At 32.0% G+C, this 26,276-nt stretch overlaps 1 protein-coding gene across 3 annotated transcripts in view; it reads right to left on the reverse strand.

The window, feature by feature from the left end:
• Positions 1-4,090: 4,090 nt before the first annotated feature.
• LOC107447237 (leucine-rich repeat protein soc-2 homolog) overlaps positions 4,091-26,276 on the reverse strand; it is a 101,550-nt gene continuing 79,364 nt past the window's right edge. For all 3 annotated transcript variants that reach the window (XM_071184953.1, XM_071184951.1, XM_071184952.1), the window contains exons 7-15: positions 25,652-25,772; positions 23,603-23,711; positions 21,369-21,462; positions 19,944-20,048; positions 16,511-16,625; positions 14,605-14,817; positions 10,177-10,314; positions 5,262-5,431; positions 4,091-4,144 (exon numbers count right to left, since the gene is read on the reverse strand). In XM_071184953.1, coding sequence (XP_071041054.1) covers positions 4,097-4,144; positions 5,262-5,431; positions 10,177-10,314; positions 14,605-14,817; positions 16,511-16,625; positions 19,944-20,048; positions 21,369-21,462; positions 23,603-23,711; positions 25,652-25,772 — 1,113 coding nt within the window. In that variant the 3' untranslated portion in view covers positions 4,091-4,096. The remainder of the gene's footprint in view (positions 4,145-5,261; positions 5,432-10,176; positions 10,315-14,604; positions 14,818-16,510; positions 16,626-19,943; positions 20,049-21,368; positions 21,463-23,602; positions 23,712-25,651; positions 25,773-26,276) is intronic.

Here is a 26,276-nt window from a genome sequence, read left to right on the forward strand (position 1 = left end):
TTATTTGTTATTTATGATATTTTGAAGCGAATGATGTTTTTAATCAGGAAAATGCTGAGTCATGTTATTTCCCGTTTTTGGTAATCAGAATTGGCGATCAGATCCTGCGATTTTATGAATGACATTGGGGCATTTAGCCAATCATGGCTGCCGAAAGATTTTAAAAATGAGGGTTATTGTAAGGAGATTCTAAATACCACAGTAAACCGCCCTGGTAACTGAAGAAAAAAAGAAGGTTTATTCCTTTAAAGAATGAAATAAATCACGCTACACGAAGTTGAAGTAGGCTCATCTGATCAACGTCGTACATCTCTTTGCACTGTGATAAAAAGCCCTTGAAACTGGCAAATATTTGTATTTTTTTGAAGAGAAGTTTTAGTCATGATTATTGGTTAAGTTGGAAAACATGTCTGATAGTCATAAATAAATTTTATTGTAACAGTTACATTAACTTTAAAAAAAAAAATTGTATAAACTAATTTTTCGTTAATGTTATCGGAATAAAAGAGCCTTCAGTTACACTTCCGTGAATTTCCTGAGACTATTTTGATATGTAATGAAAAATGTGAATTTCATTTTTTCTTTAAAAGATTAGCTGCCAATATTAGCAATTTTAAGAATTATACCATTTTCAAATAAATGTGGTAAGACAAGGAAAAATCAAGCAATTTCATATATATATATATANGGAAATAAGCCTGGAAAATAAAATTATCCAGAATATAAAAAATTTTCAATTGGATTTCGCGACGAAATACTTAAACTAAATCCATTAAAAAGTAAAAATTATAATATCAGTGTACATTACGCTAAAAGACGATTTTAAACGATGTAATAAAAAATTAAAAATGGTCTAAAATTGAGTATAGGGCTTAAAAGTTTTGCTTATAATTTTGCTCATTCTCAAACTCTATATTTTACACTTCAACATAACATTCAACATAAGAGTTGAAATAATATTAAAGAATTAAAAAGCAAATGCAGATAGAAAATGATTTATCTGATAAAAAAGAATTCAACGTGATATTTTACTTTATATAAAATTTCCTTTTATTGGTTTTAGTGCCGCTTGAAGAAATATTATTTAATATTCTTCTTTACTGGTTCGACAGCCCGTTGTGAGCCAAGGCCTTCATTAGAATATTTTTTTCCATTTTGCTCTTTTCCTCGTCAGAATGTTGCAGTTTTTCACTTTTACCTCACTGGTCAACCTGAGTTTGGGCCTGCCTCTGGTTCGTGTTCCAGTCGATTTAAAATGAAAGATTATGGATGTAAGGAGGACGGGTTCATTTGGCAGATGTGTCCAGCAAATTTGAGGCAATTTATGTGGTTTATAATATCTGCCGATTTATACCGCCTGTACAGCTTATTTTTGTGTTTGTGAATACATGTACCGTTGTTTTTCACTTCTATCAAAATCATTATTTAACATTTTAAAATGTTATTGCAAACCTTTATTGTAACAACTGCTTTACATAGTAAAATGAACAATATTTATGATTTGATTAATTTAATTTAAATACTGACGCAATTTCCTGTTATTTGTAGTGTATATTCTTTCTTTTTCCTTTTTTTTGAAATATTCAGTAAGAACTTGAATGAAGTTTAATGCATTTTCTTCATCACTATATTTTTACAACTTCGCAATTTTCTTATTTGAAGTAAAGATCACGGTAGATGGACTTAAATTTAAAGTTCCATATTGGGACGACTAAAAGTTATTTCCAATAGAAATCTTTAGATTATATTGTGTTTACTGCATTATTTTTGATTTCTTATAATATTATTTAAAATTAAATTTGTATTGCTTTATGTACAGACTCAAAAACATACAATTTAGTTATACAGAATACTTGCCTCTACAGAATACTTGCCTAAATAATAATTCAGGATTTTTTTTAATTTACACCATTGACCCAAAATGTACACTAAATGCACAATAAGATAAAAGTTGGTGGAGCATTGAATCACGAACTTGATTTTCATTAAAGAGGGATTCTCATAAATATGAAATACATAGCAAAAAAATATTTTAGGAAATTATTTTAACATAGTAAAAATTATTGCATCATTGCAGGTTTATTATAACTGAAAATGTTTGGAAATAAGCCTGGAAAATAAAATTATCCAGAATATAAAAAATTTTCAATTGGATTTCGCGACGAAATACTTAAACTAAATCCATTAAAAAGTAAAAATTATAATATCAGTGTACATTACGCTAAAAGACGATTTTAAACGATGTAATAAAAAATTAAAAATGGTCTAAAATTGAGTATAGGGCTTAAAAGTTTTACTTATAATTTTGCTCATTCTCAAACTCTATATTTTACACTTCAACATAAGAACATTCAACATAAGAGTTGAAATAATATTAAAGAATTAACAAACAAATGCAGATAGAAAATGATTTATCTGATAAAAAAAGAATTCAACGTGATATTTTACTCAATAATCAAATATAAAAGAAACTTTATGAGCGGAACGTAAAAAAATATATTTTTAGCTGCCTAGATTGCGTAAAAACCCCCACTTAGAGGTCATTTTTTCTTTTAAATCTAAGATTTTAGCCATCAAGCCAGGGCTGGATTATCCATTAGGCCAGACTAGGCCATGACCTGAGACCCCCAATGATTAGAGGCCCCCTAAATAGGGATTTTTTGAAAATAAATTTTAAAAAATTAAGAAAAACAATGATTTTTCAGTTTTTTTCAAAATGATAAGATTATTTTTTAGTTCTAATTTAATAAAATAAAGTAAAATTTAATTTATTATTATTTATTTTAATTTTAAACAAGCTTTCTGAAATGAAAAGATATATAAATACTTTTATATGTGAATAAATAAAAAATATATGAGAAAAAATTTAATCTAAGGGCCCCAAAAATTTGAATGGTCTAGGGCCCCGCGTTCGCTTAATCCGGCCCTGCATCAAGCGATAGCAAGGAAGTTGAGTAGAAATTAATTAATTACCAACGGGTATAATATATTCCAGGCATAACCATGTACTGTATTTTAAGAATCAACAAATAAAAAATCACAATTTTTAGCTAAAAAACGCCTTTTCTTTTACAAATACTACTTGCATGAATTTTATGGCACCCTGTACATGTTGAAATCACATTTTTACACCAATATACTGTATAATTAGAACATTTTTAAAAAAAATTTCAGTACTTAAATAATATTTTTAGTGTATTAAAATATTTTTAACAGCATAATTTTGAGAAATGTTTTGACACTAAAAAAATATTTCATCTTACGCAATTACGTGAATCACAATGACACCTAAAAATATAAAATGGAATGAAGTTTTGCATGTAACTTGTTGCTTCAAAAAGTGTAAAAACAGCGACTGAAATTTCTAATTGAGTGCATATAGTGCATCACAAACAATATGCTAAAGCATTTAAGAAAATTATAAATATGGATAATTAAATTCAAAACAGAACAAAAAAAAATCTCTAAATTAAAAATACAATCAACAATAAATCACAGCCCATAACTATAGGCATTGTTCTCAAATTATAATTTCAAAAAAATGAATTAAGCTGTAATGAAATAACCCATTTAACTAAATCTATAATTTTAAGAACAAAATTAAATTTAAAAAAAAGTATTTATTTAATGTATCATGAAAAAAAGTATCAGCACATAGATACATTTGACTTCAACCATCATTTAACATTTTGTCTACATATGGTTCAGTGCAAATTGATACTCATTACAACCTTGTAAACAAACCCACTCTTTACAATCACAACACCTTAGTTACATTTAACACCATTTTATTTATCTATGCACAAAATGCATGCACGCACCATTCTCTAAATCATTTGGAACATTTTGCACTGATTGGAATGAGAAATATTTAATATATATATATTTATATTTTTTTTTTTATTTCTGGTATCTTATCACCATCCAATGAAGCTTTTTTTATTTTAATTTCCAGCCAAGGAGAGAGAGATCATCATTTTCAGCTCAGAAGACCACTGAAAGGCCAAGATTGCCCAAGATTTGACAGCAGCTTATTTTTTCCAAGCGAAACGTTGACAAAACAAAGCCTATTTTATTTCCCCTTTGATAATTTTGGTTACGAGTATGGTCTGTCGAATCTCAACCTAGACTCCATCTTTAGCCACTGAAACAAAGAATATCGAAATATCATTAGTATCATGCAGAAAGAAAAACAATATGACCATTTTCCTGATACAATGAATGATTTTTTTGATTCAAAAAAGAGAAAATTGTGATCGCATTATTGCATTTTGGATACCCATTGATGAAAACTTTTTTTTTTCCTTTTCTTTTCGGGATAGACTTTCATAAACGCGACAGCATTTCAAATTCTGGGTTTCAAAAATTGCATCAATTCATGTTTATCCTTTTGCCTCCCAATGGGCAGGATTAATTGATTATTCCAAACAACTGAAGAAGCCACAATTTTTTTCCTTCTTAAATATTTATATTTAAATCCCTACCAAGACAGCAATTATGAATAAGTTAATCATAAAACGAGCGTAAAAATACTTTAGATTAATATTATGTGAAATAATATTAATTTAAAGTATTAAAATAAAAAAACTTATGCTGGAAAATAATCAACTCTAAGAAATTCCAAAACTATCGCCTGCCTTTTTAATTTGATGTTGTTGTGCTGCTTTTTTATTGAAGCTTACATAAGCTTGAATTTTTTATTATTACGACTCTTTGCTTGTGATTATAGTGTTAAAGTTGATCTAGACGAAAAGTGTCAAGAAAATTCTAGAACAAAACCCATTTTCCCAAAGGGTAATATTAAACAAGTTTCTGCTCTGTAAAATGTGCCTTTTTTAAATACTGATAATAGAGTGGGCAAAAAAAAAATTATAATAATAACACACCTGAATTATTTTCAACCTGCTAATTAAATTTCTTTGTACTCCAAAATTATCTCCGTGATTTAACGAGCACTCATGAAACATTCTTTTAATAATGAATCAAATTTATAAATTAGGTTAATTAGTAATTAAATTTATTAATTATATTAGTTTTAATTAGTAATAATTATCAATTAAATCCAGCTCAGAAGATCACAGGAACATATTTTTTCTCAATGAAATGCTGATAAAACCAACACAGAATATCAATTAATTATGACTTTCATCGAAGTTTGACGAACGTACGAATCTCCATAATTTATGAAGCTCGACTGCAATATTCTTTTAACTTAGGATTATACCTAAACATCTCAAATAAGAAAATCATCTAATACTTACATGTATGACCATAGAGGGCCCGCCTATAGTGACATCAGGTGGGAGATCTGACAGGGGGCAGTTCTCAATGCTCATAATCTGTAAGTTCGAGCACAAAGCCAGTTCTGAGGGCAGCTTATGCAGATTGGGATTATCATTTATGTACAAAGATTCTAAGTTCTGTAACTGGCCTAGAACATTAGAAAGAAAATAAGAAGACAGCTATTTTAATATTTATTTAATGCATTGCACGTCTACAAACCTATAATGTCTGTGATAAAAACTTTCCCTATAGGTAGCGAATTTAACACTAAGTTTACTGGACACGTCATTTTGACGCATTTCGAATTTTATAAGGTGTGTGTGTGTTTTTGGTGTTTTTCATTTATGTCGCACTAGGGCTGCACAGTGGGCTATTGGCGACGGTCTGGGAAACATCCATGAGGATGATCCGAAGACATGCCATCACAATTTTGATCCTCTGCAGAGGGGATGGCACCCTAGCTTCGGTAGCTCGACGACCTGCACGCGAAGTCGAGCACTTTACGGTAGAACAGTTTAACGAGGACCAATACCGCACACCCTCGGTCCCAACGCAGACTTATCCTAGTGGTCACCCACTCGCACACTGACCGCAGCCAGTGATGCTTGACTTCGGTGATCTGCTGAGAACCGTGTCTTAACGATCAGTCCACTGCGGGACGAATTTTATAAGGAAAATTACAAAACCCGCTTGCATTTTTATTTTATCTCTTGTAATGACTTTTATCCATTGATCGAGGTAAATATATATTGAAGTCTATTTTCTTCAAAAGCGTTGAAATATTGAAATTCTCTTTGTGGTATACCTATCACTACGGATATGCCTCAATTTGACGCTATCGTAATTTAGACAAAATTTAGAGTAAACAAGCAATTATCACATCAATAATAAATAGGAATGTACCGACAATACTTCGATCCATTATCCGATATTGTTATCTCAAATGAAACCAGCGATAAACAACTGTTGCCGATAAGAAATAATAGAAAGAACAAACGCAGAATTTGAATTGATGTCAGATTTTGAAGGTTTCAGTTGCTTAGTTTCGAAAAATAAAATACTAGAATATTTCATAAATATATATCTCATATTTTGATTTTTTTTCTTATAGTACATAATTACATTGCTTTCTAATTGAAGAGATGCATTGAGAGATAACAATAAATTTACTAACCATATAACACTACTTCATTCTGAAAATATTTAATAGCTGGGATGGGAGCCGTGGTGGCTCAAGGGGTAGAGCATTCGCTTTCCAGTGAGGTGAACCGGGTTCGAATCCCATCAATAGCTGGTTGATACGAATTCCGTACCCAGCTCGCACCGAACACAGCTCTGACGTAAAATATCCTTAGTGGTAGACGGATCATGGATTAGAGTAGTCCCCTTGCAGTCAGACTAACCGTGGGTAGTCTTCGTGGTCTTCCTCTCCATGTAACGCAAATGATGGTCAGTTCCATCAAAAATACATCCATGAAGGCAAATTTCTAACAATACTTGATCCACGAGTTCCCTTGATTTCTGGATTGAGTTCAAAATTACAAGGCTACTGAGGTGAACATTAGTAGTCGTAAATTCTAAATTGGATTGGCTGTTCAACGAGGGTTTTAAAATAAAATAAAATTACAGGGATGGAGACGCGGTAACTCAGGGAATAGAACGCTCGCCTCCGAATGAAGTGACCCAGGTTTGAATCCCAGCGATGACTGGTCGATACGAATGCTGCACCGGGCTCGCGTCGATCACAATGCTGGCGTAAAATATCCTCAGTGGTAGACGGATCATGGTATAGAGACCCCCTGTGGTCAGGCTGACCGTTTGATGTTTTCGTGGTTTTCCTATCCATGCAACGCAAATACAGGATAGTTCTATGAAAAAAATCTTCCACGAAGGAAACTTTCACCCAATACTTGATGCAAAAGTCCCTTTGTCTTCTGGATCGGGTTCAAAATTACAAAGCTACGGAGTTGAACATTGGTAGTCATAAAGTCAAAATTGGGTCGACTGTTTCAACGCTGGTAAAAAAATTAAATAAAATTCTAATAACGTAAAGTCACCGGGAAGGACGAAGTCTAATAAATTTTAAAGAAAATTATTTTAGCTTTATTCAGTGTATTGGTATAGTCTTTTAATTTTGTTCTGTAAATTTGTTCAGTACTGATATATTGATTGTTTCCTTTTTTTTGTCCTGCACGAAGAAAGGATATTCAGCCAGTAAAAAATCAAAATACTACAGAATTATTTTTAACCGCATGAACGCGAATCTAATTATTTAGAATAAAGTTAAAGATAATTTACATTTAGTTTTTGCATAAAGTTTTTTTATAACCGTCGTTTAACAGCCGACCCAATGTTTTGGGTTTACGACTACTAACGTTCAACTTTGTAGTCTTGTAATTTTGAACCCAATCCAGAAGACAAGGGAACTCGTGGATCAAGTAGTGGCAAAAATTTGCCTTCGTGGAGAACTTTTTTGATGCAACTAACCCGCATTTGCGTTACATGGAGAGGAAGACCACGAGAACCTCTCACTGTTACCCTGACGGCAAAGGGGCTCTAATCCATGATCGGTCTACCACTGACGATATTTCACGTCAGCACTGTGGTCGGTGCGAGCCGGATGCGGATTCGTATCGACCAGCCATCACAGAGATTCGAACAGCCATCGCGGCTCTTGTATAAGGTTTGACTAAAATGTTAAAAAAATATCCAATTTCGGTTGGAAAACAATGAATTTTAACCTGTTAACGTACAGTGGTGATAAACAGGTGCTCCTGGATGGGTGGTCACGGGAGGTTGCTGTGACCTCCCAAACATTTTCACTATTCAGAAAATTTTGATTGACCATTCTGCATATTTACAAAAATTTATTTTCAGTATTTTTACTTCGAAAACATAAATTAAATTATGATTAGCGCGTCTTACTTTCGTTAAATTTCTAATTTATTTAAAGTAATTAAATTGTAAAGCTCTGAGGATTGAGGAGCAATAAATAGCAGAGGGCCTATAATGTAATTATAATGCGTAAAAAAATATCAAGACACAAACAATTGGGGTACTAAATAAAAATAAGAAGAAAAGAATGAGAAAATCGCTCGGAAATAGCTGCGTCAGAAATTTCGGGCGTTAGTGAGGGATAGTGAGCAAGAAGCAGAGGGAGTATAAAATCTATCAAGTGATTATAACCTCTCTAGTGATTATAAAAAAAAACGTTAAGAGCTTAGAGCCGATATAAATTATATACGTATCCATTGAATTGGTGATAGGCTCTAATAAAATTCCTTTGTTGCCATGATGAAAAAAATTAATTCTTATCTGCATCTGCAAATTATCAATAGTAATTTTTGTTGAGGAAAAACTTTAATCGCATTTATCTGAAGCAGTTTTCTTCTACGTCCGCATGTTATAGTTATCAGACTGTTCTGATTCGCCGTTAACTTCGAGCCCAAGAAGGCTATAAATACATGTAACTCTGTCTATCCAATGTTCTTTTCTATTTGTCCTGTCCCAGTGTACGTTTCTATACTCTCTGTGTCATGTTCTAATAAACGTGTCCTTTTCTGATCCACTGATCTCTGGATTTCATTACATCAACAATTTTAAAAATAATAATTTTCATTTCATCTGCTTATATAATGGTCTTATTTATTGAATTATTATTAATTATGTCTATTAAAATTGGAAAAATTAAGCTTGATTAAGATCATTACTTTATTTTTTAAATATAACAAATGTAATTTAAGTTCAGCAAACTATTTGTTTAAAATCATTTTTTTAATTAATTACTTTTTTTTTTCTTTCTTTTTTAACTATTTAAAATATATTTTCATTTTAAAGCATAATTCTCTTTCTACCTATTTTATTTCGATCTGAAATTCGACCAGATTACTAAATTATTTGATTCATGGGATAGTGAAAAATTATGTCTTCATCTTAATTGTGAATCAATTTATTTATTTATTTTTTATGTTTATTTAACAAATGGTTCATTATTTATTGATTAGAATAAAAATAAGGCATTCAGCCCTTTAATGTGTTAGGGTTTTCATGGAGGATGTGGTAATCGCTGATTGTGAGAATGTTGTCCGCACACTTTGCGCACAGGAAGCCTTTACTTCCAATACAAAACCCCATCGATCTGAGTCTGGATGTGCTCCAAGCCACCAATGGGGACTGAGCCCCAGTTCTTAATAGTTCAATACCTTACCCGTTGAACAATCGCAGCTCATTGATTAAAATAATTAAGTATAAAGTAGATAAATCAGTAAGGTGGAAAAATAACACAGAATGAAAATATTAGCAAAAAAATAATAATTTTTTTGCTAAAACTGAAAAAATTACATACTTATTAATGATTTGATCAAATTCAAAATTTCATTCGGAAAAATAGGAATTCCCACCCTCCCAAAGATATAAGTTAGCGGCGCCCCTTGTGATAAATTCGAGTTTTGGCGAAGATTCTAAAACAATACATTTCTAGGAGATTGTGTCATCACCTCCTACATCAAAAAGCCTCCACGCGGTCTTTTATAAGTAGTCCGCGCAGACTGTTTAAAAAGTGAACCAGTTGTGCGCATGAACCCAAAATCTTTTATAAAAGTAATTGAGAGAAATTTATCTTATATATTTGAGAATTGATTCTGTAGTGGTTGACAAGTGAATAAGGCAAACCAATAAGATTCATAAATAAAACAAATTTTTAGTCATATATTTGCTACCACTTTCTTATTTTAACTAGATTTTGTATTAAGTGACTCGTTCGGAAAATGGAGATCCTTCACAGTGGTATGATCAGACTACCTATAAAAAAAAACGTGTGGAGGCTTTCAATTATAGAAGGTGTTGATTGTGTCAAGTGATATTCGAGATTTATAGAAAGTGAGTATCCCTTACCGATTCCAGGGGGTATAGAATCCAGATAGTTTTCTCCAGCGCTCATGTAAGTCAGATTGGTCAGGCAGCCAATCATACTTGGCAAACGCTGAAGTCGGTTGCTTTGCACTATCAATTTCTGCAAATTTTGAAGATTGCCTGAAAGAGAAACAAAACAAAAAATGTACTTATCATATAATTCTTCCAGTTAAATCAAGATTTTAATAGAAGGCTTCGCTCGCCAATGCCACTTTCGGTCCGCCTTTTGATTCCTTTAAACAGTTTGTTATATCAAAACTAAAAATTATATAAATTTAACCTATTACGGGCCAACTTCTCAGGAACGTTTTCCAACGTGATAAAGACTGCCAGCTCAAATACTTCATTTTCGAAATTTATCTTGAAAGTAGAAAATATTCGGAGTCACGGTAATTTATTAGTATTTCCAATATATATATTTTGATTTGAAATTAGGTCATTACGATAATTTAAAACGAAAGTGGTAAAAAACATTAGATTAGTACAGTGGTCCCCAACCTTTTCGTACCTAAGAGCAAATACCAGAATATCGGTCGAATGGCGGGCACCATTTATTTTTTCAAGATAAATTTATAGTTGATAGACATAGGTAATAATACACACTACATAAAGTGCACAAAAAATTAATTTTAATAATTAATTTAACATATGAATATAATTAGTATTAATATTCTTGTGTAAATTAAATCATTACTAAATTGCTTTCAAAACATACGAAGCATAAAAATTACTTATAAAATACAGTTAGTGTGGTGTTTGGCATGGCATTTCGCTGGCCAGCACTACATAAGTGGGAGAATATGATGCTCTTTTTAAGAATGGAATTTATTCCTTCAACTATGTTCTAAAATTTCTCATGTGATATAATAGTTTTGAGGATGTCGTTCTGAAGATCCACAATTTCTATCTCCAATTCCTCTCGCTTTACTTGAAGAAATTCTGAAATGTAAGCTGCTATTACGGTTACGTTTATTTCGATGGTAAAAGGATTAATAAAAAAGTTATCTAACAAGGGAAACTAGGGAAGTGTGACTCGCCAATTTTGAAATAAACTAGTGGGATGTATGCCTTATGAGGAATAATTTTAGGGGGCAACATTCGTTTCGGCCCATAGAAGGTTCTGTGAGAGATAAAAAATAATTCAATATATAGAAAAATCGGTATTTTATTACTTCAATGCAGACTATTAGTTATTATAATTGTCTCATACTCCAATTAATTTTGTGGTACTGTACTATATAATGCATATTTATTGTCAAAATTGATTTCGAAAGTTTTATATATCTGTAGTTTTTCATAAAAACCTGTTAGGTTAATTTAAAAATATAATTGACATCAAATTTTTTAAATTTTTTTTTCGAAAAACTTTCCAAATTAATTGGAGTATGTAATTGCAAATCAATTAATTAATTAATAATTAATTAACAATCAATGAATAATTAATCAACAATTAATTAATAATTAATTAATTTTTTGATTAATTTATTAATTAGCAAATTAATTCCAAATTAATTGGAGTATGAGACAATTACAATAACTAATAGTCTGCATTGAAGTAATAAAATACCGATTTTTCTATATATTGAATTATTTTTTATCTCTCACAGGACCTTCTATGGGCCGAAACGAATGTTAATTAATTTATTAATTAGCAAATTAATTAATTATCCAATTAATTACAAATTAATTGGATTATGAGACAATTACAATAACTAATAGTCTGCATTGAAGTAATAAAATACCGATTTTTCTATATATTGAATTATTTTTTATCTCTCACAGGACCTTCTATGGGCCGAAACGAATGTTAATTAATTTATTAATTAGAAAATTAATTAATTATCCAATTAATTACAAATTAATTGGATTATGAGACAATTACAATAACTAATAGTCTGCATTGAACTAATAAAATACCGATTTTTCCATATATTGAATTATTTTTTATCTCTCACAAGACCTTCTATGGGCCGAAACGAATGCTGCCCCCTAAAATTGTTCCTCATAAGGCATACATCCCACTAGTTTATTTCAAAATTGGCGAGTCACACTTCCCTAGTTTCCCTTGTAAGTCTTGATGATATTAAAATGTTGAAAGCGCTTTTTAAATTGATCTTTAGGCAATTGGAGGTTGATGACAAATGTTAATAAGTCTATCTCACTGTCACCTATCATTTTTTTCATGTTTGGAAACTGCACAGGAGACTTCATTTTTAAAAGTGATATCCACAAAACTAGTTTAGCTCTCTGAACGAGTTCACAGCCTCTATCATTTTTGCTTCATATTTGTCCTTTCCCTGCAGCTCCAAGTTTGAATTATTTAGTTCTTCCATTATGTCCGTTATAAAAGACAAATCTGCTAGCCAAAAAGGATCTCTTAGTTCTAAAAATGCTTGATTTTTGGCTTCAAAATAATTTTTTATTTCTCCAATTAAATGTAGAAATCTATCAAGTACTTTGCCTTTACTGAGTCAGCGTACTTGCATATGTATTTGCAATGGATTTATTGGGAAAATGGAAAACTGAAATATTTTATTGTTGGACACAAGCAGCGGGTGCACTTAGATCGATCGACGGGCGCCAAGGTGCCCGCGGGCATAGGGTTGGGGACCCCTGGATAAGTATAAGTATAAGTATAAACGTTCTACGTTTTTATCATAAAAATGCTTTTGAAGTCAAAATAAAATGTTACCTTTTAACGACAGAGCTGCTAACTTTTACGCTCGTAAAAAACACTTTTCACAGTTATAGGCATATATTTAATTCAGTTTTTGCCAATAATGCGGCTGCTCCGCTTTCTGCCAAAGTGTTAATAAATTGGTAGCGAATTAAATAGTAAAACTTGTTGAATAGGAATATCTACGAGCACTTTTCTTAAGTGTCACCACGAGATAACTGTAGTACAGTTGCATTTCTTTTGATACTTTGAACTTTTGATCCGTAGTGGTGCAAAAATTACTCAATATAAAATAATAACTTTTACCCCTTGAAAAAATCTTTTTACGAAGCACATTGCATCTCTAGTAAAAAAAAATCATCGAAATTTTTCTGGGCTCCTGATGCAGTTAACGGTTTTTTCCCTCTCTAGTAAAATGATTAGTAGGTCTTCTTCATACATGCTTTTAGTATTTAAATGTACTGGTAGCAAAAAATCATAATTAATTGCCAAAATAACAGATGTCAATTTACTCCGTTTGTAAAAAAAAAATTTCTAGTAGTAATGAAATTTAAGTTATTTGTAGTTCAGTGTTTTTCCTTTTAACACGTTCACGCCGGGGTAACCCACCGGTGGGTCACGCTAGATTGTCTCATCATGGCAGCGCACCGGAGTAAAAACTGGTAACAATAAATTTCAGTTTTCAGTTTTTTTCCGAGAATAATAAAAATCCGTAACTACCAATTGCTTTTAACGGTTGCAATTTTTATATTGAATTGCTTCTTCCCCGTGATAAATTTCCCTACAGTGAATTGTTATTGTTGAGAATCGCTTAACTCCTCCCGAATATTATCTAATATTGAAATAGTTCTTCTACCAGTATTTTCTCTGTACCAGTATTTTCATTTTTTCCGGCGTTAATGTGTTAAGTAATTTTTCCATCACAACATATGAAGAATTCAAAGTATTATATGAAATACAACTTTGTTGCATATAGCATTTTTAAAGAGTAGGCGTTATTATCCTTATTCTACAAGTTTTACTATTTAATTTGCTACCAATTTATTAAAACATTTGGAGAAAATAGAGCAGTTGGTATCCCTTAAATAAGAATGCATCATCAGTGAACTTAAAGACTTGCTGAAGGACCAAGGCGTGCTGCATCTTCTCACAACTTCAATCCAGGGGATTTCCCCATCCAACTGATGTACTACTGAATCAACTCATGCCTAACCTCTTCATAGACTTATTATCTGATCCTAACTTTAAACTGTATATGACCTCTAGTCTAAATGCCAAAACAGTATAGATGAATCTGTTAGAAGCGCTTAACGCCGAGATTCCACTCATATCAAGCAAGCAAATATTTTGTCAACTCATTAAATATAAAAGTGGAATCTTCCAGAAAAGTTGGCTGGTAAGTAATGGTTTTAATAACTTTTTTTTGCAGCATACTTGCCAAGTTTTCCCGCTTTAGATGAGAGATTTACTCAAATTACCAAAGCAAAATTTATATTTAATTACATTTTATTATAGTTTTGCCAATCATGTATTGCACGTACATATAGTCAAAGCTGCAACTACTCAGCTTTTTGCAAAATATTTTGATGAATGGTAGACAATTAAAGAGTAAAGCTTTCAGAATTTTTGCTAATTTTACCAATATATCACCAAGTGAGAACAAAGTGTCGTTGCATATAAATTTTACTAAAATTGAACTTGGAAAATAGCTTTAAATAAAATTTACAACTTACAAATTTCTTCTGGCAAAGCCACCAGCTTGTTTTCTTCCAGATCCAGAACAGTGAGATTTTTAAGGTTGCCGATTGTTGGCGGTAACCTTTTCAAAAGGTTGTTGCTGAGGGTGAAAATCTCCAACTTCTGCAAAAACTGAATCTCATCCGGAATTGTGCTTATTTGGTTGGTGCCTAGGTTGAGCTCTACCATGTTGCTCCACGTACCAATATCTGCAGAAACATAGCTAACAGTTAACAACTTCACAGAACTGTTAACTTCATAAGTATGAAAATTATTCTAAATAAATTGGTGCAAAATTGAAGAGCTGAGTTAATGAAGATTTATAGTGACATCGTAGTAGGTTTGAATAAAGTAGCTTTATAGTTCATTCGCTGTCAATAGTATATTATGGATGTTTTTATACCCAAGTAGTACAGGGATATTGTAACAGCTTTAGTCTACATCGACCGATATTGTCAATATTGGCGAAAATCGACATTGTGTGTACAATATTGTACTATCCCCGTCGATTTCACATTAAAAGTCTGTCTGTAAAACATTTCATTTTAAACTTTATCGTGTTCTTAAATCAAAATTAATCATAGTCATACAAGAAATGACATCAAATTGTTATAATTCCAAAAAATAAATTTAAAATATAAATTTAGTAGTATTTGTAAATGCTGAGAGATATCGATCGACGTTCCCCATCGTTTTTACAATATCGAACAATATTGTTTCGCGATATTGAATATACGTTATAAAAGGGGTCCATTTTTATATAGTACAATGTTTCGCTACGATACAATTGTTAAAAGCTAAGCTTTTACGATATCGTTTTTGTGAATTGTGCTACTTGGGTATTGCGTTTTCACGCTTCCAAATTGCAAAATTAGAAAATATCAAGCACTCATTTGAACTCTTCGCGTCATAGCGTTCGTATTCTTGGCCTTATAATTTTCTACCAAAAAACATGCTTTATAACAGTGATCTCCAAACATATGAAGCTTCTAAACGACTTTACCTATTTTAAATTGTAAGCTACCAACAAGAACGTTCAATTTTCTTTTCAATTTCATAACGTTTATTGCCTATTAACTATTAGCCAGTTAGTCAGTATGTTAATGGTATACATATTAGTATATTAGATAACTGGAGTGTTATTGCGATCTGCTGAAATGTCGACGGTTTGGCGATCATGTAGGTTTATTGTCGACTGTCTGTCGCCAAATGCAGTACTGAAAACATTGATCTGAGGTCAAAACTCAACGGAGGGGCAAGTAATTTTTTTTTTTTTTCATTTTATCAAAATTTTTAAATGCGTCATTTAGCACCTTCATCCGCTAATCTATTCAATTTTAACATTTAACACATTGTTACATACCCTCCAACTTATGAGGATTTTGAAAATAATTCTTTCTAGTGGTAGCGAACCAAAGTAGAAATTTTTAAAGCAAATGGATCTCTCATAAAACTTTTATCAGAACTTAAGAATCTAGCCATATGGCCTGCACTTTTATAAGTAATAGAGGACAAGTTACGCTAAAATTATTTTTTTTTAAATATTAAGACATTAATTTTGCTACCGTCTGAAAAGAAGATTTCTGAAACTACGGAAATTCCGTAGCAGTTGGAGGGTATGTTGTTATCAAGCGTCAGCTTCTTTTTCAAAAAACATTAAAAAACTGATGTTATACATATTTTAGAATCAGCATTTATTTTATTCATTGTTTCCATACTTTATATTTGCGTGCTTATTCTCTAACCAAACGAGAAGAAATGTCAGTGGTAGGTTGCGTCAGAATGAAGTTATATGCATAAATTTGTAAAAAAAAATTCTATGTACGTGCTACATCATTCTGACGACACCTATCACTGAAACTTCTAATCACCTTGTCTGATAGTTTAAAAAAAAAGACCTACCTAAGGGAAGTGACGTGAGTTGGTTTTCTTTCATGTTTAACTTTGTGAGATTCTTGGCTCTAGAGAATATTCCAAAGGGAATTTTGTTGATCATGTTGTGCTCCATATTGATGGACTGAAAAATAATACTATTGTTAAAATTTTGTTAAAACAGTTGTTTGCAGCTAAAATAATGCTTGTTGGAGAAAAAAAATTTAAATAAATAAATAAGATGCTTTACAAAAATAAATAAAGTAGTTTAAAAAGTTTTGCAACAGATTGACATGTTCTATGTATTATACACTCATGGACAAAAAAAATAGCGCACCAAGAAGGAGTCGTCAAAATAAAACGAAGTTTTACACACGTAATGACTACTTTGATATAAGTAAATGATTAGAAACTCAAAGAAAAAAGGATAATTTATATCAGAGAAAAAGGCAAAAAAACGGAGGAGTTAATACCCTGTTGGACCCCCTCAAGTGCGAATGCACGATGCGATACGATCGGGCATTGAGGCATACAAGTTCTGTATGATGTCTTGAGACATTTCGTTCCATATTTGCTGTAACCTTGCCTCTAGTTAGTTCAAACTCGTGGGATGCCCAATTCGCCGTCCCAAATTATCCCAGATATGCTCGATTGGAGACAAATCTGGGGATCGGGCAGACCAAGGAAGGGTAGTAACAGTACGGAGACAGTCTTGTGACACCCTTGCCGTATGAGGCCGAGCACTTTATTGTTGAAAAATGCATGAGTGGCAACACATGTGGTTGCAGGATTTCATGGACATACCGCTAGTCTGTCATGGTGCCACGGAACAATACTAGGGGTGACCGTTTATTGTAGGCAATGGCACCCCATACCATCACACCAGCTGTGGGAGCGGTATGTCGCTGTGCAGCACAGGCAGGATTGAGGCGTTCACCACGGGGTCTCCACACACGAACACGATTGTCATCACTGCTGAGATTGAATCTGGATTCGTCGCTAAAGACGACCTGGTTCCATTCCGCTGCAGTCCATTTTCCTCGTGCACGGCAAAATTCCAAACGGCGGCGTCGATGGGTGGGCGCAATTATTTCTTGGTGCGCTAATTTTTTTGTCCATGAGTGTATATTAGTAATCAAATTAAACTGAAGAGCAATTAAGAATTGAAAATTAGGGAGAAGTATTAAATATTCAGGGTGTAAATTGCGCTTCATTAGGAAAATCTTCTGTCACATATTGATAGCAACAGCTGAACAATTTATACTGAAATATCTATAATTTAATAAAGATAACGATATTTTAAAAAGTATTCTCGTAATATATCATGAATGAAAGACCTTATGATAATAATAGCACACCTGACAACTTTTACGCATTTGGCGTAAAATAATATTTTTATATTTAAAGTGGTAGTAAATATATACTATTTTTTATTTTATAAACTTAAATTTAAACTGATTTTGATTACCAGTATTCTTAAAAGAATTTAGCATATATATTAATATGTATTACTATCATGGATGTCAACTGATGATTTTTCAAATACTACATATTTTTTTGCTTACAATTGAAAATTTAATTCCATTTTAATACCACTGGGAAAAAGCATGATGGAAGTAATTAAAAGTTGGCAGGTATGTAATAGAATATAAGGTAGTAATTGAATATGCTGTAATTATTGAAAACGATTATTATTAAATTGTAATAACTGAGAATTATCAATAAATTGAATGCTTGAATACGATGATATCGCCAGTATTTTTTATAGTGATAAATGCGATATTTTCTTGAATTCGACTTTTTTTTAGTGTTGCGTAACTGTTGACTTTGCCTAAAATTTTATTCTTTTAATTAAAGTGGTAGTGAAAATTATGTTCTCCATTTAATATTTGGACTGTCATTATCATTGGGATAATAATTTTCGAAAAAATTAAAAGTTGACAGGTAGAGTTTTGATAAATTTCATGCGAATAACGAAAATATTGATCAATGTAAAACTAAGGTAAATACGAAAACTAACGCAATAAAATATCGATATTTTAGACCAGATACCGAGATAGTGGAATTCCAATAAAATCCATCACTGTTGATAACACGATATTTTTTAATACTTTGAAAAGAAAATTGTGGCTCTTAGAATCGACTAATTTGATTTTTGTCTCCTAATCATTATCAAGAAAAGGCGAATGAAGATAAATTATCTATAAACCCTAATAAACATTTCTTCAAACAAATTAACTTAAATAATAGTAACTGTGAGCTGTCTCACCGATCCGCCAATCGCTCTGTAACGTGAAGGTAGCGAGTTCGAATCTCGGCGTATCCCAGGATGTATCTTTGTGATGTCTTTTTCTAATTTTTGCTATCAGTTCTTTAACCCTTTCGCACCGACTGTCATAGATACGGCCAGCATAAAACCATATCAATCAGGGTAAAAATATAAAACTGGTAATCAAAGTATTTCTTTAGCAGTTTATTTGTGGGTGGAGTTATAATTGTTTGATTTATTTAATTCACCATTACTTTGTTCAAAATAAAACTATTTCGTTATACTTTGAATTAACATTGATTATATATATGATTAAACTAACAATAATTAAAGTAAAAGCAAAGTAAGTCTGTCAAATTAGCAACGACTACATTTAAGTTACCGTTTTTTATTAAACTACAACTTGATTAATTTACAACTTTTCTGAATCACCCGTCCCCAAAAGGTTAATTAGACAAGAACTTAAAAGTCGTTTTTTATTTTATTTTATAACTGGTTTCGAACAGTCGACCCAATTCTGAGTTTAACTCTATCAAAATTCAGTTCCGTAACCTTGTAATTTTGAACCCAACCCAGAGAGACCAACCAGGCAAGAGATCTCCTGTATCAAACATTGGGAAAAACTAGCTTTTGTAGAGGATGTTTTGATGGAACTAACCCTATCTTCTGTTACATAGATAGGAAAGCCACAAAACCTCCCACAATTAGCCCAACAGCAAGCGGGATTCTAACCCTTGATTGGTGAGAATGATTGACATGAGAACATTTAACGTCAGCGCTATGGTTGGTGCGACTTGGGAGCAGAATTCGTATCAACCAACCACAGTCGAGATTCGAACCTGGGTTTTCTCATTGGAAGGCGCATGTAACTCCATCTCAATAGCTACCGCAGCTCAATGTCATCTTTGTATGAGCACACAAGTCAGCATATGCATGTGTGACAATAAATAAATAGTGCTTTGGAGATAATTCGGTATCAGAACTTGTTCGCACGAATAGGTTTTTGCACTTGCAAAAACTTTTAAACAAATATGTAAGGCTTGCCCTGACACTTTGAATTCTTTCTCTTAAGAGATGTTTTTCATTGTTTTATACTTGCCGGTTGTCCTCAAAATGTTGCCAAATCTTTCGTGTAGGTAACGGAACATAAATATATACAGTGCTTTATGTAGCTGTATAGAAAAAAAAGCTTACATATATGTTGGTAAACTGTGAGGGTCCACCAATAGGGTATGATGTGAAAGCATTTCTAGATATAGTCAGACTAGACAGATTGAGGAGGCTAGATAAAAGACCTTCCTGAAAATAAATTACAAAAGAATGATTAAAACATGATATACAATTAAACAAGTACACTAAAAATACTAATCGACAGAAAATTAAAATATTAAACAATTGGCTTGCTTCTTTTTGCTGGTAAACACTGGGTCGTAAACATTTGCTTTGAAATAGATTTTTGTTATAACTCCTATGCATTACACCACAAATGAAAATTAATTAAAAGCAAAGGTATTTAAATTCAATTCTTGACGTTGAGGTTACTTTAATTACTTAAATATCTATAAATCTTGTTCTTTAGCAAATTCTTGAGGATGTTGAAGACATAAGGAATATCAGAATTAAAAAGCACTCCGAAAGAGAACTTCTAAAAATTGTTTCTAAACTTTCGATTCTGTAATTACACTAAAATAAAATTAAAATTCACTGTAAATTTATTTTAATTTAATTCTGACATTGGAGGTTTCTTGTTGATTACAACATATTTAAATCTTATTTTTTAGCAAAGATTTAAGGATGTCGGAATAAAAAGCATTCTAAAAGAGAAATTTAAATTATTTTTAAAACTTCCTATTCTGTTTATTTCCTACATTTTATACCACAATATAATCGAAATTCACGCTAAATATTAATTTAATTATTTACTTTTGGCTTTGTGATTTTTTTATGTCTTCAACATTCTTAAATTTTGTTCATTAGCAAAGATTTAAAGATTTTGATGACATTTAGAACACAAGAATAAAAAGCATTCCGACAGAGAACTTTAAAAGTTGTTCGTAAAACTTTTCCAGATGTTTAATACGAAGTTTATTAGGTGGAGGCTACTTCAAAACTCATTAAGTGGGTATTCTAATCCACATAGGAAATAATTACACTGTAAAAAATTCTGGAACAAATTACGGTAAAAAGTACTGAAATCCTGAGTGAAACATCCATAAAACCCCTTTTTACTGTAAAATTTGATATCGTAATTTTTTCAGTAATATTTATTTAATTGCAGCGATTCAGTGATTTTACAGCAAATATATCTATATAAAATAATGGTATAGCAGAATTGTTACTTAAAATTTCACCGTAATTTGATTCGGAATTTTTTTCGGTGTGGGATCTGTTCTGGAAATTAAAAACCACTCCTTGTAAATAGTTTGTAGGTGAATATATTGAAGAATGCTTTTATTTCTAGCCTGTTAGTGACAGCATGATATTTCTTTATTTTCTTTTTTTTTTAAATGACAATCATGCCATATTATTTGCTAGCCCCAATGAGAAGAGTGGTAAATGTTATCACCACATTTAGTTATAATACTATATATAGTAAGGTAACAGATGAAACGAACTTACTGGCATTTGTGATATAGCGTTGCTCTCTACATTGAAGTCTGTCATGAGAACGCACTGGCTAAGAGATTTTGGTACCGATGTCAGTTGATTGTATCTAAAAGAAAAGAGAGTTTTATAAAGTACAATGAAATCTAGCTACTTCTTTAGGTATAATTTTGTAGATGAAATTTTAAATGATCTTATCTTTGCTCATTCTCTAAAAGTATAGGGGAGAGTGGGGTCAATTGTAACAGGGTACGATTGTAACAGAGCAAAAATTTCGAGTGTCGGGTTCTAGATTTGGTTCCTAGGTGGCGCACAAGGTGTATTTAATAAATCTACATGTACACCCCTGATGGCAATCATTTTTATGTACTTTTGAAAGAGTTACATCACAAAAGATATTTTCACGCCACGCAAGTACTTTTTTTGGTATTAGAATATTATATTGTAACAAAGTAATTTTGTTTAAACAAATAAAAATTAGTAACCGAATATGTAAGTGGACACTTTAATTAACATTTCAATAAAAAAAAAGATTAGTTTTGCTAATTAACTAGCATTGTTTTTAACAAATGAAGCTGAAATGGCGTCTTGGGGACAATTGTAACAATAAGTAAAGGGACGATTGTAACAGCTGAAAACAAATAATCTTATGTTTACAAACCATTACTTAACTCTTTAAGAACCACCAATAGTTTCCTATATCATTTATATTATGTTGCATGTGCATTATTTCATTTGTCACCTTTCACAGCATAAATTAAAATTTTTAACCCCTTAATGTTAAAAGTTTAACCTTTTAGGTTTCTGCTCATTATTATTTTTACTTCTAAAATATCACTGCTATTTTGATCAATAAAAAAATATATCACAACTATGATAATATGTATAATTAACTATGTTTTGGTTGAATTTATGAACTGTTACAATTGACCCCGTAAGTGGGGACAATTGTAACAACTGCACGACTGTCAAAAATTGTTAATAACTAATATAATAATATTTAAAATCAGGTATTTATTTTTTTTTTCTAGTAGAGGATAGTCTACTTTACTCGTCTGTCAATTAATACTAATAATATATTGGATTTTTTGTTAGTTAAAAATAGTAAAGTAAAAAATTTTACAATTGACCCCACTCTCCCCTACATATGACTCAAAAACATAAAGCAGTTAGAGGTTAACCCTCCGCATTAGGTTTATAGAAGATTGTTGTCACACCACACTTCAGGAGTAAAAGACATTTCTAGCTTTGACGTGCCATCTTATTGGTTTCATAGAAAATATCAAATTCTTTTCCAGGACCATAATAATAGTAGACTCAGTAGCTGCAAAACAGTCTGTTACGTCGAATCACCGAATCATGGCTTGTATTATTTCACGCATTAAACAAACAATCGAATTTTCAAAAATAATAATAACGTGATCGTATTGCAATGGATCCCATCGCATTTAGGCATTGAGGGTAGCGAAGGAATTTTTTAGTAAAGCATGGAACATTAAAAAGACTTCGACTAATCACTATAGGCTCACGAAAGTGCTAAAGAGCATGAAACAGAACAAAATTTATGACCTATAAGAAAAAGCTGTGGAAAAAGTCCATGAAAGTTGGAAAGACTATAAATATAAATCCAGCTATCCAGCAGCTAATTTTATGCATAAAACAGGTCACGATTGTCCAGTAAAACATCTAAACAATATTAGCATTTTTCAGCGCTTCTAGCATTACTAAAAGCGAGCTCTTGTAGTTACAACCTTTCTACGGCTTCCTTTACCAGCATTACAACTCTCCATTGCCAAAATTGCAATAAACGAACTCTGTATGTTTCGAGTTTTTTGATATTTTACTGTGCCAATGTTACAATGAACGAATTCTGTCTATTATATAGTGCGGCTTCCAGGAGAACTCCTCCAGGTACTATGGTTACGAGGAAAGGTCACTTCGAATAGGGGTGTGGGGTGAATAGTTTTGTCCTAATCTTAATGTAGGTCGTCGTGGGTAAACCAATCGACACCTTTTTTCCTCCATTTCACCCCCATTAGGAATATGCTCTCGCTTGTTACCATAGCAGCAGACAGCCCCAGACTTTCAGTCTGGAGGAGTTCTCCTCAAAGCCGCACTACTAATACTAATACTAGCGGGCTCATGGCCAGTATTGCAGTTAGAAGATAATATCCCTTATTGTATCATGGAAAATTGTTTTTGTAAAAATCCGCAATTAATAAAAATTAAAAACTAAAACATAGACTTACTTGAGACCGAGTCTGCTTAAGTTCTGGAGTAAACCTATTGTTTCTGGTATATCGACTAACTCATTGTGCTGAACATCCAATGTGGATAAAAGGGTGCATTCACCAATCTCTGAAACAAATATAATACAGATGAAATTTCAGAATATGTAGCAGAGTTTCACGAAAGTAAAATTTAAAAGATTTATTTAAATTACATATAAAAGAAAATGATTTAGAGCAATCGGATGTTCTATCAGGGCCAAAATCGAAATAAACAACCATTTTCTATTCTTCTTTTTTTCGTTTTCCCCCCCTTTAGATTAAAGCTAAACAAAAAGTTTCGAAAACAATTCAGCATTTTCTTTTCTTTTCTGAGGGTTATAGGAAAATTGGCCCCTTTAGCTGGAAAACAACACAATACAGTGCTGCTTATCGCGAAGCGAAGTTTTTGAAAACCAGCTATTTTGCTTCCCTGAGTGGAAATATACTGGTTGTTCTCTATTGACTGCCTTAAATATATAATTTTAAAGCCTTATATAATCAAAATTGAGGTTCAAAAAAATACAAATCACTATTTAAGCAAAGAATGGCAGAAACGCTATCAAAATCTAACGAATTCCAAGAGAAGATACCTACTGTAACGGACACCGAATGAAAAATAGCGAAACCAATTTGATTGTCCTCTGTAAACTGGAGGTATTTCGAACAATCATCTTTCATTTCTTTTTGCAGTTTCTTATGGCAACCAAGCACGTTTTCAGTTTTCAAGCTTTCAACCCAACCTTTCTCAGTAATGGCACGATAGATTATAATAGCATTTTTCCTCGCTCTTCAATATTATCTTGCCATCCATAATGTGTACATTTTTTTCCAATGTTCACCTGTTTGACACTCGTCATTAAGGTATCAGTAGGACAGATTTGCTGACCACTCTTTCTGGAGCACGTTGCTCCCATTGTAAGGACAGATAGTACAGAGCATGAAAGAACAAGCATGCCTTGTCTGGGATTCGAACCCAGAACCTTGCTAATGGGAGGTCAGCTCCCTGACCACTACACAGTCCGGTCGGCATAATGTGTGTGGTTTTTATTCCATTTTTGACAAGTACTCTAAAATTATAGATTAAGAGCGGTCATTACGGATCACTTCATGTATGTTTTGCGTATACAATAAATCATTTATTAAATAACTAGTTGTAGGCCATGGGGGTTAAGGTTTCAGAATTTTGAGGCCAATGGACTGGTCCTGGTGAGGAGGTGAGCATTGCCCGCAAGCCACTTTTACTTCCTCTACAATCTGGTATCGAATCGACAGATCTGAAACAAGGTGTGCTTCAAGTCCCAGACCGGGATACAACCCCGGATTTACGTGAAAGCTCAATGCTTTAACGGGAAAGTTTTAACACCCTGAAGAGATCAGGAATTATTTGTTACAAATGAAATATGAAATCTGGCTGAAAATTTTTTGAGTATACTGTCTCATAATTTTTCAAATTGTTTCTCGTTTCAGCGTTAGGATAGGTTAAAGTTGCCAACTTTTACTTTCAGCCAGAAACTTTCCCAAAATATTTTAAGGGTGACGAAAAATTTAAAATGTAATATATTATTTCATGTTTAAAAAATTCAAAATATTTCAATAGTTGCAAATTAAAATAATTTTAACTACCATGAATAATTTATACACATATAAATAATTCGCGCAAATAAATATATGAAATCAAATGATCACGTAGAGATAGGTTTAAATACTAGCTAAATTTTAAATTAAATCTGCTGATATTCGGTTTTGTGACTTTATTGACATATATTGTGACTTTAAGGCATACATTGTGACTTTAAAGCATGTATTGTCGTATATTGTGACTTTAAGGCATATATTGTCATATATTGTGACTTTAAGGCATATATTGTCATATATTGTGACTTTAAGGCATGCATTGTGACTTTAAGGCATATATTGTCATATATTGTGACTTTTAAGGAAAAAATACCAGAATTTGCAGTTTTTAAAAGAAAATGGATAATTGCAATTATTTTTAGTTAGTTAAAAAGGAATAGGAGAAATACTAACCAGGAGGCAAATGTTTTAAGTGATTGTTCGAAACATCAAAAGTGACTAGTTTCTTCAATTTACCGATTCCTTTCGGTAATTCACTTATCCTGTTCTCCCTTAGGCTCATCATCGTCAGATTCTGAAAAAAAAAACATATTAATTAATTTAAGAGCGTTTGAACTGAAATGCAGATAAACTTTGGCAAAGCCGACATTTTGGGGGCCAAGAAGGTAGCCAGATTAAAAGATTTTACCGTAAAAAGAATGGACATGCTAATCAAAAAATTTAATGCTCTAAAATGTTTTTACTAAAGTAGTGGTTAATTGAAAGCTAAATTACAAATAAGGAGCTGCAATATTCATATAAACTTGATAAAATCAATGTGATTAAATTTGTATAAAAATACAATGTATGCATACTTGTATAACTAACATGCAAAGTCTTGCAAAGATGGTACAAAAAGAAAGATCGTTTTTCACAAAACGGGGTTTAGTCTTATTAGATCTTCAAGATGCATTTCAGTTTACTTAATATTTTAACTCAAATTTCATCCTTTTTAGAAATATAAATGTGTCTTGGTTTGTTTATGCAGATTTAGGTGGTATGCGAGAAATTTTATTTTCGTTTTTAAAACTGAGCAAGT

Source organism: Parasteatoda tepidariorum, chromosome 9 (assembly GCF_043381705.1).
Source record: "Parasteatoda tepidariorum isolate YZ-2023 chromosome 9, CAS_Ptep_4.0, whole genome shotgun sequence".
Lineage (NCBI taxonomy): Eukaryota > Metazoa > Arthropoda > Arachnida > Araneae > Theridiidae > Parasteatoda > Parasteatoda tepidariorum.